This window comes from Sus scrofa, chromosome 3 (genome assembly GCF_000003025.6).
Source record: "Sus scrofa isolate TJ Tabasco breed Duroc chromosome 3, Sscrofa11.1, whole genome shotgun sequence".
Classification (NCBI taxonomy): domain Eukaryota; kingdom Metazoa; phylum Chordata; class Mammalia; order Artiodactyla; family Suidae; genus Sus; species Sus scrofa.
This window is the reverse complement of record NC_010445.4, coordinates 69,526,375-69,552,679: the sequence shown is the minus strand read 5'-3', so window position 1 is coordinate 69,552,679 and position 26,305 is coordinate 69,526,375. Positions and strand designations below refer to the sequence as shown.

General features: G+C 48.6%; 2 protein-coding genes across 2 annotated transcripts; one reads left to right on the top strand and one right to left on the bottom strand.

The window, feature by feature from the left end:
- On the bottom strand, positions 666 to 5,842 carry PRADC1 (protease associated domain containing 1). Its single transcript, XM_003125011.4, has 5 exons — positions 4,936 to 5,842; positions 2,669 to 2,769; positions 2,163 to 2,272; positions 1,430 to 1,597; positions 666 to 1,206 (listed from the first exon to the last, which is right to left on the bottom strand). The coding sequence occupies exons 1-5, from the start codon at positions 5,168 to 5,170 to the stop codon at positions 1,086 to 1,088; spliced, it is 735 nt and encodes a 244-aa protein (XP_003125059.2). The 5' UTR covers positions 5,171 to 5,842; the 3' UTR covers positions 666 to 1,085.
- Positions 12,191 to 25,442, top strand: CCT7 (chaperonin containing TCP1 subunit 7; the record flags this gene model as incomplete). Its single annotated transcript, NM_001170522.1, is given in 11 exon segments — positions 12,191 to 12,344; positions 13,110 to 13,216; positions 15,844 to 15,969; positions 17,474 to 17,526; positions 18,110 to 18,281; positions 20,791 to 20,955; positions 22,031 to 22,219; positions 22,825 to 22,922; positions 23,319 to 23,451; positions 24,180 to 24,386; positions 25,221 to 25,442. Coding segments are annotated over 11 exon segments (1,626 nt in total), but the record flags the coding sequence as incomplete, so codon positions are not given.

Below are 26,305 nucleotides of genomic sequence, written 5' to 3'. Positions count from 1 at the left end.
CAGCAGTCACACGGGGGGTGCAGAGGTTCTTGGGGCAGGGCAGGTGACAGCAGGAGATGGGAGCTCCAGCTCCCGGGTCTGGGTTCAGCTCCGGTTTCTACTCTGCTGTGCACATGTTTCTAAAGTCCAGTGGAGTTCCCGTCGTGGCTCAGCAGTTAATGAACCCAACTAAGTATCCATGAAGATGCAGGTTCGATCCCTGGCCTCAATCAGTGGGTTAAGGATCTGGCGTTGCCATGAGTTATGGCATAGGTCACAGATGCAGCTTGGATCTGACGTTGCTGTGGCTGTGGTGTAGGCCAGCAGCTGTAGCTCTCTTTCGACCCCTAGCCTGGGAACCTCCATATGCCTCAGGTGCGGCCCTAAAAGGCAAAACAAAAAAATAAAGTCCAAGAGCAGAGGTCCTCTGGGGTCCAATGTGGATCCCCAGTAGCAGGCTACAAGATGAATCTTTTCTTCAGGGACTGAACTACAGCCTCCTGAGTCCTTGAGCAGGAGGCTGTCGGGATCCAAGATCAGCAGTCCACACCCTGGTCCCTAAGGACCTAGACCAAGTCATTTATCCTCTCTGGGCCTCACATTCTTCCCCTCAAAACAAGCATGTGGGACCAGGTGAGTGTTTGAAGGCCCCTCCCACCCCTGTGTGCTCTTATTCTAGGACACAGTTGCAACCCTGACGAGAGGCTTTATTGCTAAAAAGTCAGTGAGGGTTTATTAAGTCCTCAAACACCAGCTCCTTCATACATTCCAGCGACTGCTGTGAAAGACCTTGGGTGGGGAGGCTGGAGCCAGGGGGAATGTGACAGATCTCAGATGGCTCTCAGAGTACCTGCCATTGGCTCCTTTTGTTCCAGACCCTAGCTCACAAGCCCTGTGGTCTGGCTCTTGCCTCTTCTCAGCATGAGACACCTTAGGGAGCCCCGGGAAGGGAAAGGCCCGTGGCGTGGCTTCTCTTAGCTTAGCCGGGGCCCAAGCCCTTGCCCTCTACCTGGCTCCACCAGTCCCCAGATCCCAAACAGCAGAATTCTTAGACTTCCCCTTCCCAGCCCAGAGTTGCTTATGGCTGGAAGGTAGGACCAACTCTTCTACCAGAAGGTCCAGGGCGGTTGCAGCAGCTCAAAGGTGGGAATGCTGGTGACATTGACTGGGATGGAAATGATGGCCCATGGCAGCCCATGCTGTTCCAGGGAGCGGCGGATCATGTAGCTGGGAGGGCATGAAGAGAAGTGGCCATGGTCACTTTCTCAGCACCCCATCATGCCCCACTGTCCCCAGCACTCTGGGGGTTCCAGAGCCTGGGGACTTTTGGCCCTCCAACCAGGGCACCCCCAGGTGAAGCTTGTGGGTAGGGACTGGTGATTGCCCTTGACCTCCCCAAGTCATGGCACCCAGTCTGGTGCTGATACAGCCAGAGACAAGGAGCCCTCACCCATCTCGGCCGAGCAGGAAGAGGGCAGGGATATCAGCTGTGCGCTGGGTACTGTCCTGGATCATCTCCACGTAGAAACTGTCATTGTCAACCGCGTTGTCAGAGATGATCACTGCCCGCCCACCGTGCTCCTGCACCACCCGGGTCTTGGAGAGGAAGGAGCAGCCCCTGGAAGAGGTGGTGATGAGACCAAAGGAAAGGCAGGGCCCTAGCTACCCCTTCCCAGATCTCTCCCCTGCCACCCCCTCCGCCCTGGTAAGATGAAAGAAGGACTGGGGAGGATTTTTTATAAAGGCTCACAAATCAATGGCCAAAGGCTTGGATAAATTTAAGGCATTTCTTAAAGACCCTTAAAAAGATGATTTATTTTTAAAAAGCTATTTTAGGAGTTCCATCGTGGCATAGCAGAAATGAATCTGCCTAGGAACCATGAGATTGTGGGTTCGACCCCTGGCCTTGCTCAGCAGGTTAAGGGTCCAGCCTTGCCATGAGCTGTGGTGTAGGTCTCAGATGTGCTTTGGATCTGGTGTGGCTGTGGCTGTGGCGTAGGCTGGCAGCTACAGCTCCGATTAGACCCCTAGCCTGGGAACCTCCATATGCCGCAGGTGTGGCCCTAAAAAGACAAAAAAATAAAAATTTTTTTAAAAAAAACTATTTTAAAGCACCACCATCAACATATCTCAGAATTTATCCTACTGCCTTCTGCTTGTGCCCATGCCCGGCCACTCCTTACCCCCTCTCCACCAGGGCGATCTGGTCCTGGATGAAGAAACCGTTGCTGAGCTCCCCGCAGGCCTCTGAAGGTTCAGCAGGGACGAGGTGAATCTGCTCATACCTTGTGTGCTGAAAGACATTCAGATGGGGGCGGGGTGTATCTAGTTGGCCCATCGCACCCTGCCTTTCCCGGCGAGAGGGAAGTTGGTATAGACCGGGTGAGGGAACATAACTTGCCTTAAGTCACATAGTTCAGAGGCAAAGCTAGCAGAGCCCTTGGTTTTTCACTACTTCGTGTCCCTAAGAAGACAGCGTTTCCCTCTGTGGTGCCCAGGTCTGTACTGAACCCAAAGGAATATCTGGTAGCCCTTCCTTTCTGGCTCTGTAGCCCCTGGGAGACAGGGCTCTTCTGCTGCCTCCTCTGCCCCAGCACTCAGGTATCGGTGGACAGGAGGAGGGTCACCTCAATTTAGTGAGGGTAATGTGCAGACAGGATCAGAGGTGAGGGGGCCTCCCTGAACTTACAAAGATGCCACCAAAGTCCTTGGCAGGTGTGGCTGTGAAGATGTATCGAATGTCCCCAGGACTCAGCACTTGAAAATACAAGTAATCATGGATGCGTAAGCCTGAAAGGCAAAAGGTACAGGTGAGAAGCTTCTGGGGAAAAAAAAAAACAAAACCGGTTCAGGTTCAGATCATGGACCCGATGCCTTCAACTGGGCTGACTGTGGTCTGGGCCCAGGGACCCAGCTTTGGCCAGTTGGATCTTCCAGGTGGGTGGGATAGAGTCGATGCAGACAAAGTCAGTACCGCAGAGATTTACAGCTGTTGCTCCTTACACTCAGGAGCCAGAAAGACAGAGCTCCAGTGTTACCTGAGGGTTAATCTATCTTTGCTCTGAAGCAGACTTGGGTGTTTCAAGGTGGAGATGGGGTAGCCTATGTACAAAACAGCTCTCACTAAAACTTAAAAGTTGACTCTGGTTCCACTGTCATCCCCCTAGTCCAGCCACTATTATTTCTTGTCCTGACTGTTGTATCTTCTTAACTGGTCTATCAGCCTCCATTTTTGCTCCCTAAGGTCCATTCCCCCCAAAATTGCCAGGGATCTTCTTAAAACGTCTTAAAGCAAATATGGTCACGTCACCACTCCCACAGCTTCAGTATGCTTCCACGACTTGCCTTTGAACTTAACATCTAAACTTAACTCTGGTCTGCAAGGTCCTGATTGATCTGGCCCTTGACTACTACTCAAACCTTCTCTCTTCCTTCCCGTGTTCAAGCTACACTGGCCTCCTTTCAGTTTCTTCACATCTCCCTCTATCTAGGAGGCTTCCTAACCTCACCCCACCCTACCCCACCTCTGTCTCTTTATATGGCTCATTCCTACTCATCCATCAGGTCACAGCTTAAATCTTACTTTTGCAGAGAAACCTGCCCTGTGACTGCCCTCCCCTTGTACCCATTCAAAACATACTTTTTCTCCACTGACACTTTTTTTTTTTTTTTGTCTTTTTAGGGCCACACCTGCGGCAGCATATGGAGTTTCCCAGGCTAGCGGTCAAATCAGTGCTATAGCCACCAGCCTACACTACAGGCACAACAATGCCAGATTGGAGCCGAGTCTGCAATCTACACCACAGCTCTCGGCAACACCAGATCCTTAACCCAACTGAGCGAGGCCAGGGGTGGAACCTGTGTCCTCATGGATGCTAGTCAGATTCATTTCCACTGAGCCATAATGGGAATTCCTCTCCAATGACACTTTTAACAAAATTTGTAATGGAGTATTTGTAATTTTTTGTTTATCTCATTTCCTGCACTCGGACAAGGACCATGTTTGTAACTTCATTCAGTGCCATATCTACATTATCTAACATAGTGTTTAGAATATAGTTGGTGCTCAAAAAGGTTGTCGAATTAAGGAAGGGAATTGCCAGAACAACCAGATTGTTTTGGAGTATGGGTCTCATCAGCACCAAAGTTTAATGTTTTATCTGAACTTGGGGCCCTGGTTTCCTTAGCCCAGAGAGATTGAGGAATGTGAAAGGGTGGAAGCTGCTGCCATCTGTCCATTAGTCAACTCAACAAACTATTAGGCTGCTACTGTGTGCCAGGGTTGGGACCAATGGTGGCTTTAGCTATCCTTCTACTCTCCAAAGCCCAGCCATGAGGTAGAACTCCACTAGCTTGGCACTGGACTACATATATAGCCTTTTATCGTGGGAATGGAGACTTGCCATCAGAAACTGACACACTCCCAGGAGGCCCTCCTGGATGATCACAGAACTCCCCCGCCTTCCCATACACATCTTTGCCTGGCCTTTGCATCTGCGATCCGTGTAAATTAAGTGTAGGTATACATATGTGCTCATGGATGTAGTGGCTATATGTTCATGTTCCCGTATAGATGCAAACAGGTAGGATATGTACCTATGTGCTTGTGTGTGAGCCAAAGTGTAGCAATGTGTGGTCCCGTTTATGTATATGAGTGCTCACATATTTCCAGCTTGTCCTTGTTCCTCGCCCCCTCAGCCACCTAATTCGGCGCTAGTGGGGGTAGGGGGAGTCTTGCTTCGACGTGGGAAGCTCAGAACTCAAAGCCCAGCCTCCAGCCGCGCCCAATTCGTGTCCCTGAGGACGAGTACCCACCAAATCGTGGCGCCTCTTTCTGAACCTACCCTGCCCAGAACTCGCGGGGTCCCCAAGGTGACCCGTGGCCCCCGGCCCGAGACGCGCTCATGTGGACTCCCAGCCCCGCCCCGATGCGCAGCCCCGCCCGTTGCCGCTCACCATGGGCCGCGACGCACGCGGGGAGCCAGAGCATGAGACAACACCAGCCCGCGGCGCCGGGGACCATCTCCAGGGCCCGGCCCGGCGCCCCGCTTCCTCCAGCCGCCCCTCCGCGCGTAGCTCGCTGGACTTTGGCCTGACAGCTGCTCTGGCCTCCCGCCCCCAGACCCGCTCTGGCTGCTGGTTGGCGGACTGGAACGAGGCCCACGGCTGATTGGCTCTGACGCCTGCTCATGTAGCCACATTTTCCGCCCCTGCGCCTTAGCCCACTTCCTATTGGTCGAGAGAAGTGGGGCCGAGGACTGATTGGTCCAAACTCTTAACTGCAACTGCCGGCCCCCGCCCCAGCCTGTCTCAGTTTGGATTCGATTCGGCAGCACCTTGCTGGCTGGTGGGTGGGTCGGCAGAACTGGAGGTGGCCGATCGCAGGACTGGCTTCAACCGCTGAAAGTCTCGGCCAATACTCCTCACGGTCGCTTTGCAAGATGAGGGTATACCTTCTTCCAGCTGTGCCTTCCTCCTTCCCATCCCCTCCTTGGAATGGCATTCCTGTAGCTCTCAAGTGGTCTCCGGTGACCCCTACTCTGATCTTATTGCCTAGTTCCACCAGCGCTTGCGTGCCCTGGCGACGTGGCCGGATGTACACGACCCTCGAGGAAGCTCTGACCAGTGCCGAGCCAGAATGCGAGCATAGGGGCTAGGTGTCCGCTCCTGTTTCTCTACCATTTACTATGCAGCTGTGACTCTGGACACCCTTCCTAACCTCTCGGCCTCAGTTCCCTCATCTGTAAAGTGGGCATGACAACAATACCAATAGGTTTGTGAGGATTAAATGAGATCACTCACATCAAATGTTTACTTGGCAAAAACTGTCCCTCAGTCAGCGTTCAATAAATGTTTGCCTTTATTTCATTCCTTGGCCTGGCTCCAGAGGGAGAAGGGGAATAGAATTAGAGTTAGTGGGTGACGGGGGCCGAGCAAGGACCCTACATACTCAAAAAGAATGACACTTTCGAAAGCCCGCGACCCTTGCATTACCAACACTTCCTGTAACAGCTCCGGCAGAGGACCAGCCTCTGGACCTTCTAGCCACGCCGACTCTGTGGTAGCGAACCATAGAGTGGCGGAAGTGGCCCATCCCCTTCCTCTCCCGGTCCAACTGCTTGGCGAAGGTTCTGGGGACTTCTTTGGCGCGGAGGATTGTGGGGTTGCTGGGCGGCCCGGGCGCGAAGCAGGGAAGAGGAGTAGCGGGCCACTGGATAAGCTTACAAGATGATGGTGAGTGGCGTCTCGCGCATCCGTCTCCATCCGTTGCCATCTGGTTGGTAGCTGGCGCCGCCCGGCAAAGGCCGGTCCCGCAGGACTTTCCTCTGCCTAATGACTCGGTCCTCGCCCCGACCCCTGTCTGTGGGTGACCCCGGCCCGCCGCGGCCTTGGTGGGCCCGGGCTCCGAGTAGGGCTCCTGGGCGAGGGCTGTGTGGCACTGGAGGAAAGGCTCTGATCGGGCCGGCTGGGGACTACAAGTCCCAGGGTGCTTCGGAACCCGCGAACCCGCGTTGGCAAGCTGGTTTTTGGACCCCCCCCCCCCCCCCGGAGTCACGACCCGGGTGAAACGACTGCGGATTGAGCGTGCATAACGCGGTCGACGGCCGGGCTTGGAACTTCTGGCTGCACTGGAAAATTCGAGTGTAAAGCCGGGTGCTCACTAGGACCGGCAGAGGCAGCATGGGGACCTTATGTTGAGCGGAACCCCGGATCTCAGCTATGCCTCCCTCCCTGCCAGCTGCTACCAAATGGAAACAGACCCTTTTGCTCGTACTTGAATTCATTCATTCACTTGTTCGTTAAGTAAAGTCATCTTTAGTGTCTACTGAATGTGCGGGGCTCCGCTGGTTGTTGCAGGTGCAACTCTTCAGCCAGAAGAATGGGTAGGGCAGATGGGCACCCTGCTTCAGACGTAGGAAGATCCGGCCTCTGACTCTGACCCTGTCTGCTACCCTAGATGTGACATTAGACAGCTTTCCTAGTTGGCCACCTAACTTTAGTTTTCGTTTTTCTTAAATTAGGGCGGTTAGTGAATCTGGGAGGCTCTCTGTACCCACCCCCCTTTCCATAGTATCCCTTTCTCCATCTCAGAGCTGCAGGTACCTTCCTTGGGTCCCAAACCTCGGTGGTCTCCGGAGTTGCTGTTGAACAGGGCCAGCTTTTAAGTGCTTGAGGCAAAACCCTAAGATACCACCTAGCAGACTAGCTAACATGCTGCTTCCTACAAGCTGGGCGCTTCATGTGTTCTCTGTGCACTTGGCATTTCATGCATTCATTTTAGCCTATCAATCCAACTCAGTTCTCTGTTCTTTTCCTGCTTCCTCAGGTTCTTTCTGTCCTAGTAGATGTCAAATGGACACCTCTGAGGTGTTCATTATGCTATCAAGTGCTCTGTGAATCCTATTTGTACCCTAAAGAAGGAAGGAAGCTGGCGTTAATCTGTATACCCCCTCCCCTTCATATCTCCAGAACTGCCTTTTTCAGTCCATCTTCAACATTCCTGAAGTCATCTTCATTTTCTTTGCAGAGGCAACACGGTAGAGCAGCTGAGAGTAAGGGCTCTGGAGCTACACAGTGAATACCTAGGTTTATAACTAGCTCTGCCACTTCCTAGGTGTATGACTTTGAGCGTGCTATTTCATTGCTGGCCCTCAGTCTTCTAGAGGAGGTTAAATGAGTGAGTACCTATGAAGCCCAGCTTGTAGTAAGCAGTATGTTAGCTAGTCTGCTAGCTGGTCGCTTGCTTCCTTTCTTCCCTGTAATCTTTCTGCCGAGGCTACGGTAAGTTTTGGTTGGCCTTCAAAGAATAGGATCAGAACGAAGATTCTTCTGACTGGTGATGAAACCCTTCACCAAGAGGCTCCAGACCACACCCCCTTGGGTTTTTCCTGAACTGACTCCTGCTCTGTTTCCCTGCTGTACAGGCTGTTTATATCTCTTTATTTGGGTGTCTGAAACCTCAGTCACCAAGAGTTCTTGCTGTTATTGAATTGGTAACTGATATTCTGGAAGCCTTCTGTGATTGGAAGAGAAGTAAAAGGGTCCCCCAAAAAGCTCAGTCCTGTTACTTTGGTACAGCTGAGCTGAGTGTATGTATGTCTTTGCCTTTGTGGTGTTGAGCGCTGCCTGCCTTGGCTTATGAACACCTGTTGTTTTATAGAACGTCAAGCTTAACAGTGCTTAATAAAAGTTTTTAAGGAGGATGAAGATGATCATTAAGCTGAAATGACCAAGTCTTCCATGATACCCTTGGATTACTGGATTCTGCTCTTGTTTCTTTGAGTAAAAATGTGGTAGGAAGGTAATTTCGGTACCAAAGGTCGGGTTTCCATAACAGTGTCTGCCCCCAGGGAACTGAAACAAGAGGACCCATCCTCAGTCTAGCCCTGCCACCTTTCCCTCCCCAGAGGATCTCTGTACCCAGCCTGCCATTCTGTAGGGCCTGCGAAGCACGGCAACTTGAGGACAGTGGTCAGCTGCTTCCAAGCCTTTCCTGCATTGTACTTAAGAATTCTTAGTGAATTTAGTGTCACCATACTGCTCATGGTTTTCCAAAAATAAGAAGTGAGTGCCAACTTATTTCATGGCTTTTTTTTTTTTTTTTTTTTTTGTCTTTTTGCTATTTCTTTGGGCCGCTCCTACGGCATATGGAGGTTCCCAGGCTAGAGGTCTAATCAGAGCTGTAGCCTCTGGCCTACGCCAGAGCCACAGCAACGCGGGATCCGAGCCGCGTTTGCGGCCTACACCACAGCTCACGGCAACGCCGGATCGTTAACCCACTGAGCAAGGGCAGGGACCGAACCCGCAACCTCATGGTTCCTAGTCGGATTCGCTAACCACTGCGCCACGACGGGAACTCCTCATGGCTTTTAAAAAATACTTTCAAGTGTATTTGACCCTTAAATAACTTGGGGGTTAGGGACCCCGACTCCTCAGTCAAAAATTGGCACGTGGGGAGTTCCCGTCGTGGAGCAGTGGTTAACGAATCCGACTAGGAACCATGAGGTTATGGGTTCAATCCCTGGCCTTGCTCAGTGGGTTAAGGATCCAGCGTTGCTTTGAGCTGTGGTGTAGGTCACAGACACGGCTTGGATCCCACATTGCTGTGGCTGTGGCGTAGGCCAGTGACTACAGCTCTGATTAGACCCCTAGCCTGGGAACCTCCATATGCCGCAGGAGTGGCCCTAGAAAAGGCAAAAAGACAAAAAAAAAAAATTTTTTTTTTTTTGGCATATGATTTAATCAGCCTACCATCTTCAGGGTTCCTCTGTATCTGTGCATGCAGCCAACCTTGGATTGTGGAGTACTGTAGTGTTTACTATTGAAAAAATCCAGATGTGAGTGGCTCACACAGTTCAAACCCATGTTGTTCAAGGGCCACCTAATATGTAACTGGTTGAATTTTCAACACCAAAGGCTTTTGTGTATTGCTTCATATGTGGCCAGATCTAGGTACTCTGCGCCTTGAGATTACTGTAGTCCTTACTTTTGGGAAGTTTGTACTTTAAGATGAATAACAGTATAAATATTGTGCTCACGAAGAAGCAGAGGGAGTTCCCTGGTGGCCTAGTGGTTAAGGATCTGGCGTCACGGCTCTAGTGCAGGTTTGATTCCTGGCCCTAGGAACTTCCGTATGCCTTGGGCGTGGCCCCTCAAAAAAGAAGCAGAAGCAGGGAGAGTTATGTTCCAGATGCCCATGTTAACTGCTGTTGAGAAAACTTGAAAGAAAGGAGGCCCTGAGGAGTTGCTGTCCTGGTGGTAAGAAAGTGGTTTTGGTAGAAAGCTGGCAGTGTGGCTTTTGTAGGTGATGGTACAATTTGGAGGTAGAAGTGAGAAAAAGTTTATAAAGATACTGAATAAATTAGCCTTGGAGAAGTGAAAGAATCTGTTGAAATAAATAGGAAGAGATTAAGACTCTAGTTGGTTTTTGATTTAAAGTGTGCCTCCATCCAGGCCAGCGTTGGACCAGAAGTGATGCGAGGCTGCCCTGAGGAGCAATTTAGCAGAACGGGGGAGAAGGTGGGGGCTCATGGGGAACATGCTTTTCCTTGTGTGAGGAACCTGCAGGAATGCCCAGAGTTTAGAGAAGCCATTTTTTGCCATCAAACCTGGATGCTTCCATGAAAAGGAAGGAATTTCCCTTCCAGCTCATGCCTGGCACTAGAGCCTCAGATTTAGGAAATTATGTGAAAAGTTTTTGTTTGTTTTCCCACACCCGAGGCGTAGAGAAGTTCCTAGCCCAGGGATCGAATGAGAGGTGCAGCTGTGGCAGTGCCAGATCCTTAACCCACTGCACTGGGCCAGGGTCCAGACCTGCACCTCTGCAGCAGAGACAACTGGTTTTGTTTTTTTGTTTGTTTGTTTTTGAGTAAAGTATGATATGTTTGTTAGGAAAAGTTGAAAGCAAACAAAATATCCAAGTGTCAGAACTTTCATCCCCACCACTCTTACCTGTTAGAGTTTGTTGGGCATCTTTTTATGGGTTTGCACATTATATCTTGCCTCTTTTTACCCATTTTCTATAGTTTTTTTTTTGGTTTTTTTCCAAAGGCAAATTAGATTATGCTATTTCTCTGCTAAAAGTCTTTCCAGGAGTTCCTGTTGTGGCTCAGTGGTTAACGAATCTGACTAGAAACCATGAGGTTGTGGGTTTGATCCCTGGCCTTGCTCAGTGGGTTAAGGATCCAGCGTTGCCGTGAGCTGTGGTGTAGGTTGCAGACGCGGCTCGGATCCCGAGTTGCTGTGGCTCTCTCTGGCATAGGCCAGTGGCTACAGCTCCGATTGGACCCCTAGCCTGAGGACCTCCATATGCCTCGGGTGTGGCCCTAGAAAAGACCAAAAGGGGGAAAAAAAAAAAAAGAACAAAATAAAAGTCTTTCCAGGGCTTCCCTTCTCTGTAGGAATAAAATCTAAACTCCTTACTATAGTTATAAGTGAGTAGTGATATTGTTGCTGCTTGCTTGTCAGCCTTAGTGCCGTTTTTGGCTTACTCACTTCCCTCCAGAGGCACTGGCCAAAGGAGTCAAATTTTTTTAGTAATTGCCCGGTTAATATGGAGTCAATCTCATGGATTGTTAGTCTCTTCTGGCATGTGAATTTCTGGCTTCTTATTGCTGGGCAGAGACAGCCCTGTGCTTTTCTGCTCAGATACCTGAAGTACCCCCTAGGGGTGAGCCTGGGCAGTGACTTTCAAACTTTATATTGCAGTTCACAGTAAAAAATAAATTTCAGTGCAGAGCCTAATAGCACACCCATAACTAACATAACAAGAGTTTTGAAACAGTATTTGCTTTTACTGTATTCTGTTTCACACTCAAAATTAGAAATACTGGGAAGACTGGATCTGTTTCATGAGCCCATCTCTAAAGGCAAGGCTTAGATGCAGAGAGAAAGCAGTCTTCTTTGCTAAGCTGAGGAATTTACTCTCTGTGCTAATGATTACTAGAGAAAAGTTCCCTAAGCAGACCCCTTAAAATAAGCAGATATCCCTGTCTTCCCAGAGTTTTTAAGCAAGTCTGCAGATTAAACCTCTGTAAGAATGGGGACTGCTCTGGAGACCGATGCAAAATAGAGAAAAACTCATTTATGGTATCTGGTGGGAAATTGATCCTAAGGAGTCCTTATGGAACCAGCATGAGAGATGGAAACATTGCCGTACAAGTTAGATTTTTTTGTCATTTTGTGAGGCAGGACAAAGTGCTTTTTGTTTCTCTGCCTGTCCACTTCCCTACACGCCAGCTCAACATCACTGGTAAAGCTGTCTGCCTGGGCATGTCCAGGACAACATCTGAAGCTGTTGGCACCTCATCAGTACCCCATCTATCTCTCCACAGTTAGGCTGTAATGCAGATAAATGGGTGTTTGCTGGAGGTGGACGAGGAGCATGGCTTGCTTCCTCCTGTGCTGTGACCTGATTCCTAAGCACAGGGAATAGGGTCGGAAGTTGAAAAGGCTGTGCTCACTTAGCTAGGCACTGGAGAACACATTACATGGTTTGGTCTTTTTGACTAAATCAGTGCTTTTCAGACCATTTTCTAGCACTTCTGTAGGGCATGCTGTCTCTGGAGGTAGAAGCTGTTTGAGAAGTGGATGTGGGGGAATGTGATTTAAACGGACCTCCAGATACTTATGTTGTTGAGGGAAAAGGGAGTTTCATGAAATGAATGATTTTTAAAACAACAAAATCAGTCATTTGCTCTTCCTTCTTTAGCCCACACCCGTTATCCTGTTGAAAGAGGGGACCGATAGCTCCCAAGGCATCCCCCAGCTTGTAAGTAACATCAGTGCCTGCCAGGTGATTGCTGAGGCTGTCAGAACCACCCTGGGCCCCCGTGGCATGGACAAGCTCATTGTGGATGGCCGAGGTAAGTCTGCAGAGTTCCTCAGTCCACTGTGCAGAAGAGTAGGCTCCTCTAGAGTGTTCAGAGCTAGCAGAGTTTGGCATCAGAAATCCCACTGCTTGGAGTTTCCTTGTGGCGCAGCAGGTTAAGGACCCAGTGTTCAGACTGCTTCAGATCACTGCTGTGGCAAGGGTCCCTGGCCGGGGAACTTCTGAATGCCACAAGTGCACGAAAGACATCCCAGTGCTTTTAAGATCTCTGAAGGATTGCTCAAGATGAAGCGATTCCGTTCATACATTGTCCTGAATGCTGAGCCCTCAGGGAATATACGTAGAAGAAACCAGGCTCAGGAGCGTGTCACCTTGTAGAGAGATTTGTCCTAGAAACACAAAATAGAACCTGGAGTTGCCCGTGGTCACTTTCATTGTATCACATTGCTGAGACAAAATTCTCCTTTATGTTTTAGTGTATTGATTTACAAGTGAGTTGTTAGGGTATCAACTCTTAAGAATATCTAAATGGTTATTCATTCTTATTTTTTTTAATGTTTTCTACATCGAGTAAAGGCATGCTATTTGCTGTTAAAAGAAAAATCGGGAGTTCTTAGTGTTTGGAAATGTGTGATTTTAGGTGGCCCTTTGTACTCAGAGCTATGTAAAAAGATCAGTTCATTCCCACCACGAGCCCCTCTGTCCCATCCCAGTAAAGTGTACATGGGCTCCAAGTCCAACTAGAAGACAATTTAAGAAAAAGTCTTTACGTTTTTACTCTGTGTTTATCCCTTTCAAGGCAAAGCAACAATTTCTAATGATGGGGCCACAATTCTGAAACTCCTTGACGTTGTCCATCCTGCAGCAAAGACTTTAGTGGACATTGCCAAATCCCAGGATGCAGAGGTAGGAAAATCAAGCCTATGTGTATCAGTGGAGATTGAAACACATGTCTGCTTGCTCCTTTGTGCTCCTTCCTTTAAAACATTCTTATTTTATATCTAAAATTATAATTTCACAAGTAATAATACATGCTTGTAAAAGTATTTAGATGGAATTGATAGTCTCTTATTTATTTATTTATTTTTGGTCTTTATAGAACCTCACCTGCAGCATATGGAAGTTCCCAGGCTAGAGGTTAAATCAGAGCTACAGCTGCCAACCTGTGTCACAGCCACAACAACTCAGGATCCAGGCTGTGTCTGTGACCTACACCACAGCTCATGGCAACACTGGATCCTTAACCCACTGAGAGAGGCCAGGAGATTGCACCTGCATCCTCATGGATGCTAGTCAGATTCGTTTCTGCTGAGCCATGATGGGAACTCCTCCAGTTTACTTTTTTTTTTTTTTAACCATTTAAACATGTGCAAGTCAGCGACATTAACCCATCTGCCTCTTAAAAAACCATTTCTAGGGAGTTCCCATCATGGCAGAGTGGAAATGAATCTGACTAGAAACCATGAGGTTGCAGATTTGATCCCTGATCTCGCTCAGTGGGTTAAGTATCTGGCATTGCCCTGAGCTGTGGTGTAGGTTGCAGGCATGGCTCAGATCCTGTGTTGCTCTGGCTGTGGTGTACGCCGGCAGCTGTAGCTCTGATTAGACCCCTAGCCTGGGAACCTCCATATGCCATGGGTGTGGCCCTAAAAAGAAAAAGGAAAAAAAAAAATCATTTCTAACTGAGGTCTTGGTAATAAATGTTGAGAGAGGCAAGTTTGCATTTCAGAGTCTTACAGGTATGTCCTAAAGTTATAATGAAACATCTTTTACAACTCAGTATCCTATAAAACAGTATGGCTTATATGAAATTAAAGTGAGAAGAATCTAGATTTGATCTGTTAATGTTTTCAACAAGGGAATCCCTTTCTGTCCAGGAATTTAACAGTTTAAACCCTTCACCACAGTAACCTTTTGTCCTCCCTAAAATCCTGTATGTTACACAGTGGAGATAGGTGAGTTAAAAATAAATTTCTTCTTAATCAGAGGTTAGCCAGGTTCTTGGGGTTTTTGGCCATGGCGAGCAATGGCTGAATGTGAGGTCTCAGTTCCCAGACCAAGAATTGAACTCAAGCCACACTGGTGAAAGTGCCAAATCCTAACCACTAGACCACTAAGAAACTCCCAAATTAGCCAGTTTTCTTAAAAGCTCTTATTCTTTTTCTCCTTCTTTAAAAATAAGGTTTGGGGAGTTCCTGTTGGAGCTCAGGAGAACCTGGCTAGTGTCCATGGGGATGCAGGTTTGATCCCTGGCCTTGCTCAGTGGGTTAATGATCTGGTGTTGCTAAAAACTGGGGCCTGGGTCGAGGACACAGCTTGGATCCCGCATTGCTGTGGCTGTGGTGTAGGCCGGCAGCTGCAGCTCTGATTCAACCCCTAGCCCGGGGAATCCCATATGCCACAAGTGCAGCCCTAAAAAGGGAAAAAAAGTAGATAAGGTGTAGGAGTTACTGCTGTGGCACAGCAGGATAAGTGGTGTCTCTGCAGGTTCCCAGCACAGTGGGTTGAGGATCCAGCATTGCCACAGGGTGGCCAAAAAAGAAAAAAAAAATATAACAATAGTAGGGTTTATTAGATCCCATCATAGAAAATTGCTTGAGTTTCCTGGTGGACCGGTAGGTTAAGGGCCTGGTATTGGTCACCACTATAGCTAGGGTTCAGATCCCTGTCCTGAGAACTTCTGCACACCACAGGCACGGCCAAAAAAAAAAAAAAAATTTAGCAGACTAGTAATCTGCTTATTTTGAATAGTGTTTTTTGTTTTTTTTGTTTTGTTTTGTTTTGTTTGACTTTTCTAGGGCCACTCCTGTGGCATATGGAGGTTCCCAGGCTAGGGGTCGAATCGGAGCTATAGCCACCAGTCTATGCCAGAGCCACAGCAACGTGGGATCTGAGCCGCGTCTGTGACCTACACCACAGCTCATGGCAACGCCAGATCCTTAACCCACTGAGCAAGGACAGGGATCAAACCCGCAACCTCATGGTCCCAGTTGGATTCGTAAACCACTGCGCTACGACAGGAACTCCCTGAATAGTGTTTAAAAAATAAATACAAAGGACTTTGGCTGGGCCTTAGAGGTTTGTTTTGTAAGCTCCTATAGTATTTTTTTTCTCCTTAAAGAATATTTATTTTATGCCTCTTGCTATACCATGGTTATTAGAACATGTAAGCGTGTCTTAGAAGCCTGACCAAAACTGTTTTACTAATCATAGTGCCTTGTACATAATTTAAATGTTCTCAGTTAATTTACATGTATGATTTCATATTTTAGGGAAATTTGTCCAATTCAGTCCTCTTTGGAGAATAGGGCTTGTTGGGGAGTTAATTTTGTGGCCCAGGACCATTTGATGGGAATAGATACCTAACTACCAATACCTTCCTTCTATTTGTTGTAAAAAGCTATGCTTCCTGGAAAAGGCTTGGCATCCATTTAAACAGTCCCAGTTTAAATGGGTAGATTGCCTACGAATGGACTTTCAGGGCTTTATCCATGAACATGAGAAAACGCGAATTTCCTGTTATCCTCTTCTAGGTTGGTGATGGCACCACCTCAGTGACCCTGCTGGCTGCAGAGTTTCTGAAGCAGGTGAAACCCTATGTGGAAGAAGGTTTGCACCCACAGATCATCATCCGAGCTTTCCGCACTGCCACTCAGCTGGTAAGGGAGTGCTGGTGAACTTGGGCGCCTTCATGTTCTCCTAGGATCCTACCTCTCCTGGGTTGCGGAGGGACTGGAAACAGGCTTCCTTGGACATTTTCTGTTTGGGGTTTTGTTTGTTTTTTGGGGCCACGCTGCAGCATATAGAGGTTCCCAGGCTAGGGGTCGAATCTGAGCTGCAGCTGTCGGCCTATACCACAGCCACAGCAACATGGAATCCGGGCCACATCTGTGACCTGCATGACAGCTCACGGCAACGCCAGATCCTTAACCCACTGAGCGAGGCCAGGGACTGAACCAGCATCCTCATGGATACTAGTCAGGTTTGTTTCCTCTAAGCCACAACAGGAACTCCTTTGGACATTTTCTGAATTCTGGTCCCTAGGAATCTCAGTTGTACCATTCAGTAGCTGTTGACTAGGTGTATTATTTAATCTCTTAAAGTCTCAAGTTTCCTGATGTTGACAAATTATAGGATCTCAGTGAGAGTTTCATTGGGGGTTTTTTTGGTTTGGGGGGCTGGGGGTTGGCTGCACCTGTGGACTTTGCCAGGCCAGGGATTGAATCTTTTGAGGTACAGCAACACTGTATACTTAACCCACTGTGCTGGGTTGGGGATCAAACCTACACCTCCCTAGCAACCTGAGCTGCTGCAGAGACAATGCCAGATCTTTAACTGGCGACACAGCGGGAACTCCCAGAGCTGTTTTTGTTTTTGTCCAGTACCTCATGGCACATCCTGAGATCTTGTTTTTATTGACCTTTGACTTTCATACTATAACCTGCAGCAAGTCAGTTCCTCCATGCCTTACCTTCTTTACTTTCTCTGTTTTGGGGTGGTGGCATTAAAAGAAGTCATGTGGAGTTCCCCTTGTGGCTTAGTGGTTAACGAATCCAATTAGGAACCATGAGGTTGTGGGCTCAATCCCTGGCCTCACTCAGTGGGTTAAGAATCTGGCATTGCCGTGAGCTGTGATGTAGGTCACAGACTCGGCTCGGATCCCGCGTTGCTGTGGCTGTGGTGTAGGCTGACGGCTACAGCTCTGATTAGACCCCTAGCCTGGGAACTTCCATATGCCATGGGTGCAACCCTAGAAAAGACAAAAAAAAATAAAATGAAGTCGTATATGAAAAGTAAGTATGAAAGAATACATTTTGAAAAAGAGAGCTTTGAAAACATACCATGTTAACATATGAGTATATGTATAGTGTACTATATAAAATACTTAATATGTAAAGTGCTAGAAGTTGTCATGGGTCCTTTTCATAAGCCAGAAGTTTTGTCCTGATCTAGTGTCATAGTGTGCTTCCATTCATTTGTTTCAATGTGTTGCTTGCAGATTCAGAGCTAAATCCTGGATATACCCTGATGCTTCAGTTGTAGAGTAGAAATGCCTAAGATTTGGGAGTTAACAGATTAGGAACTAGTGAGAGAGATTGGGATCCACTTCTCCTCCAGTTTGTCTTTAGCATGAGAGACTCACTCAGCTTCTGTTCTTGGCAGGCAGTTAACAAGATCAAAGAGATTGCCGTGACTGTGAAGAAGGAAGATAAAGTGTAAGTTTGGGGTGGGCTTTGTCAGAACCTTGACTTCCCATGGCCAAGTTGAATGTAGAAGTGTGCTGGAAACCCCATGTGGGCTTGAGGCTGTTTGGCTCTTGCTAGAACTTTGGCTGGGCCCATGGAGTACAAGAGAGACTGTAGACTGTAACTTAAGAGCTGTTGCCTGTGAGGTCTTTACTGCATTGCCATCTGTCACTGATCATCACCCTGAAGATAGAGAAGATGAAGTTGTTGAGGGCTGAGTCTAGAAGCTAGAATGGAAACCATTTCCACATTGTAGTAGAATCGGATAAGAGGTGGGTGAGCAGTGAGATCCTGCTGTACAGCACAGGGAACTATATCCACTCACTTGTGGTGGAACATGATGGAGGATAATCTGAGAAAAAGAATGTGTGTGTATATGTTTGTGTGTGTGTGTGTATATATATACATAACTGGGTCACCTTGCTGTACAGCAGAAATTGACAGAACATTGTAAATCAACTATAATAAAAAAAAAATAGTAAATATTTAGGAAAAAATAATCAGATAAGAGGGGCTTTCAAGGCCTGATGCAGGTCCCACCCTTGTGTTCCAGGGAGCAGAGGAAGCTGCTAGAGAAATGTGCCATGACTGCTCTGAGCTCCAAGCTGATCTCCCAGCAGAAAGCCTTCTTCGCTAAGATGGTAGTGGATGCAGTGATGATGCTCGACGATTTGCTGCAGCTTAAAATGATTGGAATCAAAAAGGTGCAGGGCGGAGCCCTAGAGGTAAGCCCGCTGTGGCCTCCCTAGGAGGCTCTTGCTTTTTAACATTGTCAGGCAACTTGGTGTAGGAGGAGAGGACACTCATTGCACCGTTGCACCCGAAGGCAGTGGAGCTGTACTCTCCACCCTGCTGTGGGAGGCTGTTGTCTCCTGTAGGGACATTTGTAATGTCTGCTCATCTGTACTTATCAGCAGAATGGAAGATTGAAGTGGCTGATTTTCAGACTGTCAGTGTTCATGTGCGAAGGGATAGAGTTAGCTGTGATAAATTATCTAAAACCCTCTCATTAAATATGAGAAGTAGTTTTCAGTCCATTCTTCTCCAGGTGATACGGCCCTTTTATTCATTTATTTTGAATAAACGATACATAATACAAACTGAATAGAAGATCCTAAAAGAAAAAACATATGTCCCCTGTGTCATTCTTGCTTTAATTTTCGCTTATTTAAATGCAAATAGTGACATGTGGCTAGTGGCTCCTTTACTGCACAGCACAACTATAACTTTGTTCTTTTTTAACACAAGAATCTGTCTAGAAACATTCTTTGATGTTGGTGTCTCTGTGCTGCTTTGGACCTTTTCTGATCCTCTGACCTGCCCTACTGCTTACTTTACTTTTCCTCAGTCTCAGCCTGAAGTGATTTGGACAGGGCGAGACCTGCTTGAAATACTGTATCCTGGCCCTTTGCTTTCTGTTCTTTGATTTCTGCCCCTCCAGACTGCATTGATATTCTGTCTCTCTCCCTCTTCTTCCTCCTGACATGGTGCAGTCAGTGGGCTGAGGTGCTCTTCATGTAGTGAAGCTGGGAGGAGTCTGGTTATCTGAGCCCCTGTCTTCTGCCCCTCCTACCACTCACGTTTCAAGCCATTCTCTATATCATGGCTTCCCAGCTTCTTCACACACTGCTTTGGTAGCAATATTCCATCTTCTCCTGGGCCTTCCTACTTCCAGAAACCCTTGAGACTGGATTGGCATTCACTAAACTAGGCATCAGAACTAATAGTCTTAACTAGTGAGAAAGCCAGGGCTCCAAACCACACATGTTTTCCTCAGACTGTCCCATGTCCCTTAAATGCATGTGAAGCCCTAAGATAATTCAGTATGTAGTGGTAGTAATTAACATTCTCAGGATTACCTGAAAGCTTAATGATCTGTATCTTCAGTCCTTACACTTCTAGAGCTTCACAGTCCTGGATCTCACTGCTCCTGAACTCATTACCTTGTCCTCCAAGCATATAGTATTTCCGTAGCCCTTGACATAGTTGGTATCACCACTTTTATTCAGTCACTCGGTCCAGAAGTCTAGGGCCATCTTACTCCCGGCTTCCCACAACCTTTTGATCGCCATTGTCTCATTTTACCAACCAGTTTGTATTTATTTCTTCTGTCTGCCTCTTACTAGACTACTGTCGTGGTGATGGTCACCCTTCCTCCAGTCTTGCATCTCTTAAGTCCACTCCGTTTTTTTGTTACAGAGTAAAGTTCCCCAATTTACACTCTGTAAAGCCTTTTGGGGTTGGTTCCGCTACAGGTTAAGAGCCAGTCCTTAGCAGAGCCTTTAAGATTCTTCTAAATTGGTCCTCGCCCTCTTATTTTGTATCCCAGCAACTACAAATGGCTTTTCACCCTCTGATTCCACCACACTGCCTCTGCCTCTTGGGAATATCCTCTTGCTTTTTTTTTTCTCTTTGAGTAATTTTGGCTCATCCATCTTGATTCAGCTCAGCTATCATCCCCTTTAGGAGGCTATGGATTTGAATGATGTAGCAATTGTTTGCTGATAGGCTATAGTATTGTAGGCTAGGATTGTAGATTAGTGCTGGCAGAGAGCATGTAGGTCATTGAACTGAATACACCCTTAGGGAGCGGAAAATGACTAGGGCGTTGAGTAAGAAATCTGAGACTTGAATCTTTAAGTCTTCTGATTGTGCTGAAGTTGCTCCCAAGTGCAGCATGCTTTCTATTATGCCCTGCTGCTAAATCCACCCCACAGCATGCTGGTGTGAAACAAGTTGTGTTTTGAGAGACTGAGATAGGGAGAAGAAGCCACAGTGATAGCTCGGAAACTGTGCAGGAAATTTCTGACCTTTGTGACCTTTTGTTTTCATCTCCTGGGAAGAGGAAGCATCTAGACTCCAGCACACAGGTGTATCCAGGTAGGGAGGGGTATGCGTACATATGTGTAGGGAAGTCTAGGAGGTGAGGGGCTGGGATCAGAGTGCGTCTTTTGGCACCTGCTTTGAGGACAGAGGACAGCCCAGATACTCCTTCACTCTCTTTTGCGCTTGGCCTCAGCAAGCCGAATAATTTTCCTGATGCCAAAGGGACTACCAAAATGTTTTGTGCTTTTCCTAGCTTTTACGAAGACTGAAAAGTTTTGTTACAATAGTGAAATAAAAGCATGGTGAACTCAGGTTCACAGAAATGGACATGCATTAGTCCAGCACACCACTGACTTGATTCCATTTCGTGCCAGTGCTGAACTGTTGAACTATTATTTTTTTAAACAGGAGTCCCAGCTTGTAGCCGGTGTCGCATTTAAGAAGACTTTCTCTTATGCTGGGTTTGAAATGCAACCCAAAAAGTACCATAATCCAATGATTGCCCTTTTAAACGTCGAGCTCGAGCTGAAAGCTGAGAAGGATAATGCTGAAATCAGAGTCCACACTGTTGAGGTAGGTCCTACCAGCTGCCAGTGGCTTAGAAATGGGCAGCATCCTGGGCTAACCACTTGGGCCTTCGTGGCCAACTTGGGCTTGACTCTGTTTCTCAGATATCTTATGGGCTTCTTTTTCCTCCTGTCCCCCTAAATATTGATGTCTAAATGCCATGCCCACTTCTTTTCTCACTGTCTTTTCTCTGAGTGACCTGGGCCTGAGGAGGTTGGGGTAGGACCAACCTGCTGAAATGTTATCCTCGGGCCCCGGGGAAGGGGCTAGCAGGGGCTCTCCAGCGATAGAGTGATCCCAGTGTTTTAATTCCTCTTATTTGGGCAGATGTGGGCTCCACCTCTTCTAGACTGGCTCCCACGCTATAGGGACAGGTGTGCTCCCATTAGTGATTTCACCAAGGCTATCTTGGAGGTAGCAGTGTCACCCAGCTGTAAAGTATTCTTGGAAAATATGTTCCTATGCAGAATGGCCTTTGGGGACAAGGTCATGTGGTTGGCAACCCCATGCGTGCAGCACCTCAGAGGAGGCTAGAACTTGGCCAGGTCAAACTATGTCTCCCACCTTGGCAAATGCCAGCTCTGGAGTAGCTCCCAGTCCCAGGGTTACTTTCTTCTTTTGTGTTTGAAAGTTTAGATGGGGAGTTCTCATCGTGGCTCAGCAGAAACGAATCTGACTAGTATCCATGAGGACTCAGTTCGATCCCTGGCCTCTCACAGTGGGTCAGGGATCCGGCGTTGCCATAGCTGTGGTGTAGGTCGAAGACGGCTCAGAACTGGTGTTGCTGTAGCTGTGGTGTAGGCTTCCAGCTGTAGCTCTGACTCGACCCCTAGTCTGGGAACGTCTATATGCTGCGGGTGAGGTCCCAAAAAGCAAAAAAGAAAAAGTTTTATGTGATTCCTAAGGTTCCTAAGTTAACTTAGAGGGTCTTTTTTTTTATTGTTGTTCTGACTGAGGGACCGTTTACTGCTATTAATTCTCAAATCAGTATGTTTCATGGTTGGGGGGCAGTTGTATTTTAACCCACCACATATGCTAACCCGTACTCCAGAGCATCCTCATCCTTTTCTGGGCTTTCCAGGATTATCAGGCAATTGTCGATGCTGAGTGGAACATTCTCTATGACAAGTTAGAGAGGATCTATCACTCCGGAGCCAAAGTCGTCTTGTCCAAACTGCCCATTGGGGATGTGGCCACCCAGTACTTTGCTGACAGGGACATGTTCTGTGCCGGCCGAGTGCCTGAGGAGGATCTGAAGAGGACGATGATGGTAACTGAACTCCGACAGGCTGCTTCTGGGTCTCTGTGGCGCCACAGGGGTTTTCTCTTTCCACGCTGACATGCTAGAGTACACTGTGGGGTTTGGGCCTGGGGGTCATGAAACACTAGTCATTACGCGAGTGCTCAGTGTGTAAAAGTCTCGCCAAGACAATGAGGAAGTCGGATTTTTGAGGCCACCTAGCTGTAGTGCTAGGATTAGTTGGATAAGCTCAAATCTTGATGCTTGTAGCCAGGTTTTCTCCCTTTCTTCCTGAGCACCTCACCACAGACGCTTTGGGTCTAAAGCACTGATCCTGCCTTTAGTTGCTGGACCCAGAGCACCGTAGTTTGGGGGGGGCGGGTGTTGGGTGAAGCAAAGGGTCGCTGTCTCCTTTTAACCTGGCTTGTTTGCCCTTCATGTGTCTTAGTTCTGTTTTGTCCACTCCTCCTGAAGAGGGAGCCTGGAAGTCAAGGATGAGAGTGGGTCATCTAGTACAGAGAGCTCTGGGGCACCATGGCAGTCTAACATGGGAATTGGCTTTAAAACTGGGTGGCAGGAAGCTCGCTTTTGGCCTTGTGCGAACCTTCACTGCCAGATGATCTTGTGTTCCTCAGGCTTGCGGAGGCTCCATCCAGACCAGTGTGAATGCTCTGTCGTCAGACGTGCTGGGCCGCTGCCAAGTCTTTGAAGAGACCCAGATTGGAGGCGAGAGGTGAGCCATAGGCCTGGGCTCCCTGTGTGCTTAGCTGATGGGGCCTGCCTGGGTGTGGCCTTCTGCTGTCTTCTCGGTGTAGTAATTACAGCATGAGCTACTCTTCTCAGGCTTCATCTCTTGGGCATAAAAAGTTCAGATATATAGTGTTTCAGGAGGGCAGAAGATGGAGTTGGGTCTAAAGTCTAACTCTGCAGTCTTTCTGCTCCTGTGGTGCAGCCCTAGACCTTCCCAAGAACATGTCTTTAAGGGTGGGCTTGGAGAGCCTTAGTGAGGAACAGAAGAGCAGTGCTGACTGTCAGGAGGACTTGGTGAAGTCAAAACACGGGGTTGGCAGCCGAAAGGAGTTTACATGTATGAAAGGAGTTCACATGTATGATTTGACCCTGGGTGTAGGTACAATTTCTTCACTGGCTGCCCCAAGGCCAAGACTTGCACTATCATCCTCCGTGGTGGCGCCGAGCAGTTTATGGAGGAGACAGAGCGGTCCCTGCATGATGCCATCATGATTGTCAGGAGGGCCATCAAGGTACTAGGCTGGGGGGTTCCACCCTGCACGGCTCACTCCTCCTTCCAAGCTGAGACCCTGGATTTGTGGGGTCATTCCTTCCTTGTATAGCCTGTCCTTCCATGTGGGGCTTGTGGGCCCTGGTTCGTCTCACAGATCTTAAAGTATGATCATAAAGTCACGGCTGCCTTAAGGCCTAAGACCTGTTCTTGTGAGCAGCTGTGGAGCTGATGATATTAGCCATCCCAGAGACTGTGCCCATCCCCTCAAGCTACTGGTGACCTTGAAGGTGGTCAGAAACCATAAGGTTCACCGGATTGAAGTTGAGCTGTGCTGGACCTGGGCTTCCTGGGGCTGGGGCTGAGGGAGGGAATGAGGAACCACCCTCTTTTTTTTGGTCTTTTTGCCATTTCTTGGGCTGCTCCCATGGCATATGGAGGCTCCCAGGCTAGGGGTCTAATCAGAGCTGTAGCCGCTGGCCTACACCAGAGCCATAGCAACTCAGGATCCAAGCCGTGTCTGCGACCTACACCACAGCTCACGGCAACACCAGATCCTTAACCCACTGAGCAAGGCCAGGGATCGAACCCGAAACCTCATGGTTCCTAGTCGGATTCGTTAACCACTGCGCCACGACGGGAACTCCGAGGAGCCACCCTCTTTCTGGGCAAGAGTGGCCTGATTTGGCCATGCCTGGAGCTTGGCTCAAGGGACCCCTTGCATTGAGAGGTTGGGTCTCATCTCTGCAGAATGATTCAGTGGTGGCTGGGGGCGGTGCTATCGAGATGGAGCTCTCCAAGTACCTACGAGATTACTCAAGGACCATTCCAGGAAAACAGCAGTTACTGATTGGGGCCTATGCCAAGGCCTTGGAAATTATTCCACGGCAGCTCTGTGACAATGCTGGCTTTGATGCCACAAACATCCTCAACAAACTGCGGGCTCGGCATGCCCAGGTGAGTTATTCCTCTCCTCGGGGTCCAGGGATTGGGTGAATGGGGCTAGGTTCTGGGAGTGTACTGTGCTTACCCAAGCCCTGTGTGGTCAGCCCAGGTCATGGTGCTGGAACCAAACCCAGTACCAGCTGACTGCCTCCTCCAAGGTCAGGAGGAAAGCCCCAGGCCAGGGCTGGAGGTTCCTACCAAGGGTCTGATCGCTCCCCGCAGTGAAATGAGAGGAACCTGGAGCCCTGTGGCCTCCTGCCTGGATGGGAACACATGCTGACCCTGTGTGCCGGGTTCCTCAGTGTGGTCGGGAAGCACCCAGGGCCCTGCTGACCATAGTCCAGCTATGGCTCACCTGGCTCCAGATTGTGGCTTCTCTGAGGATTTAATTTGTTCCTCTCCTACTTAGCAAATATTCACTTAGAGATGTTGTTAAATGCTTAGTGCTGTGGCAGTGAGTGACCATGCTTCTTCTGACTTGTGTTAGAACTTGAGGCAAGTCACTCTACCTCTTTGTGCCTCAGTTTCCTTATGTGTAAAATAGGGACTCATGGAAGCAGTGAGATAAGGACTTGGAAGTTGTTCCTCTTGAGAAGCGTGGTTTGGCTTAGTGTCCCCAGGTGACCCAGGAGGGGCCCGGAGGTCTCCTGTGGTCCACGTTTCCAAGGTTGGGAGAGAGGGAGGCTGGGCAGGGGTGGGAGGAGATGCGCTTCCAGGCGCCTCGGGGAGATGCCAGCAGGTTCAGAGTCTGAGGATTGATTCCTAACAATCCCCGCTGCTTGGAGGATGTGCAGGAGGAAATTGGAGCAGTTCTGTATGGCTTTCCCCCTTTTTCTGCCCTCTCAGGGGGGCACGTGGTACGGGGTGGACATCAACAACGAGGACATTGCTGACAACTTCGAGGCCTTCGTGTGGGAGCCCGCTATGGTGCGGATCAACGCCCTGACCGCCGCCTCTGAGGCGGCCTGCCTTATCGTGTCCGTGGACGAAACCATCAAGAACCCACGCTCCACAGTGGACGCTCCCCCGGCTGCTGGCCGGGGCCGAGGTCGTGGCCGCCCTCATTGAGGTGCACCCCGGCCCTCACACGAGCGCCCTGCAGCCTGCGCTTCTTACTCACTCTGTCTTGGTCAAATGGAATTACAAGGAAGGGCTAGTATTTGACCCTCTGTTCTCACTGAAGGTTATTTAAATAAAACTTAAGACTTAGAAGTCATCTTGCATGTTATATGGGCACAGGGTTTTACTCATATATGTTTTGATTTCCTCTCCAGATTTGAGCTTTGTATGTACTCACCCAGTGGTGGAAAAGAGAACATTACCTTCCTGCCTTCAAGCTGAGTCCTCTGCAGCCTGTAGTAGTTAGTTGTTGAGGCAGCACGTGGGTCCACTCTGCGGGGTGGGGGGCCTCCGCCCATGCGGCCGCTGGTCTGGAAGTTTGACTTTGGTTGCTTTCTCAGTCCTGGGAGCAGCTGGGAGAGGCGGAATTGCTTCCTTTTCTGTTGACATCATCTTAATCGGCTCTGGCCTCTCTGTATTCTGGAGACTCCTTAGAAGTAAGTCCATTGAGGACCTGGCTGAGGGAGCCGCCTGGTCTTCAGCTACCAATGGTCTTGGGGGTTGCTTCCACTTTTTTCTGCTAGGGGAAGTTTGGAATGAAGGGCCAGCACAAATAAGCTAACTGCTTCTCATGTGATGCTAGTCCTGAGAGTTGGCCTGCAGCTAGCTGTAATTAATAGTTGTTGAAGCTAGAGATAAATGATTTTGTCGCCTCAAGCCACTGCCTGACCCTGGGAGGTGATTTTTTTTTTTTTTTTTTTTTTTTTTTTTTAAATCTTCGGAGTTCTAGCCACTCCTGGTTAGATGGACTCAAAAGCAGAATGGGGTGGTGACAAGTCCAGACTTGGAGTTTGGCATCTCTCCTAACTTGA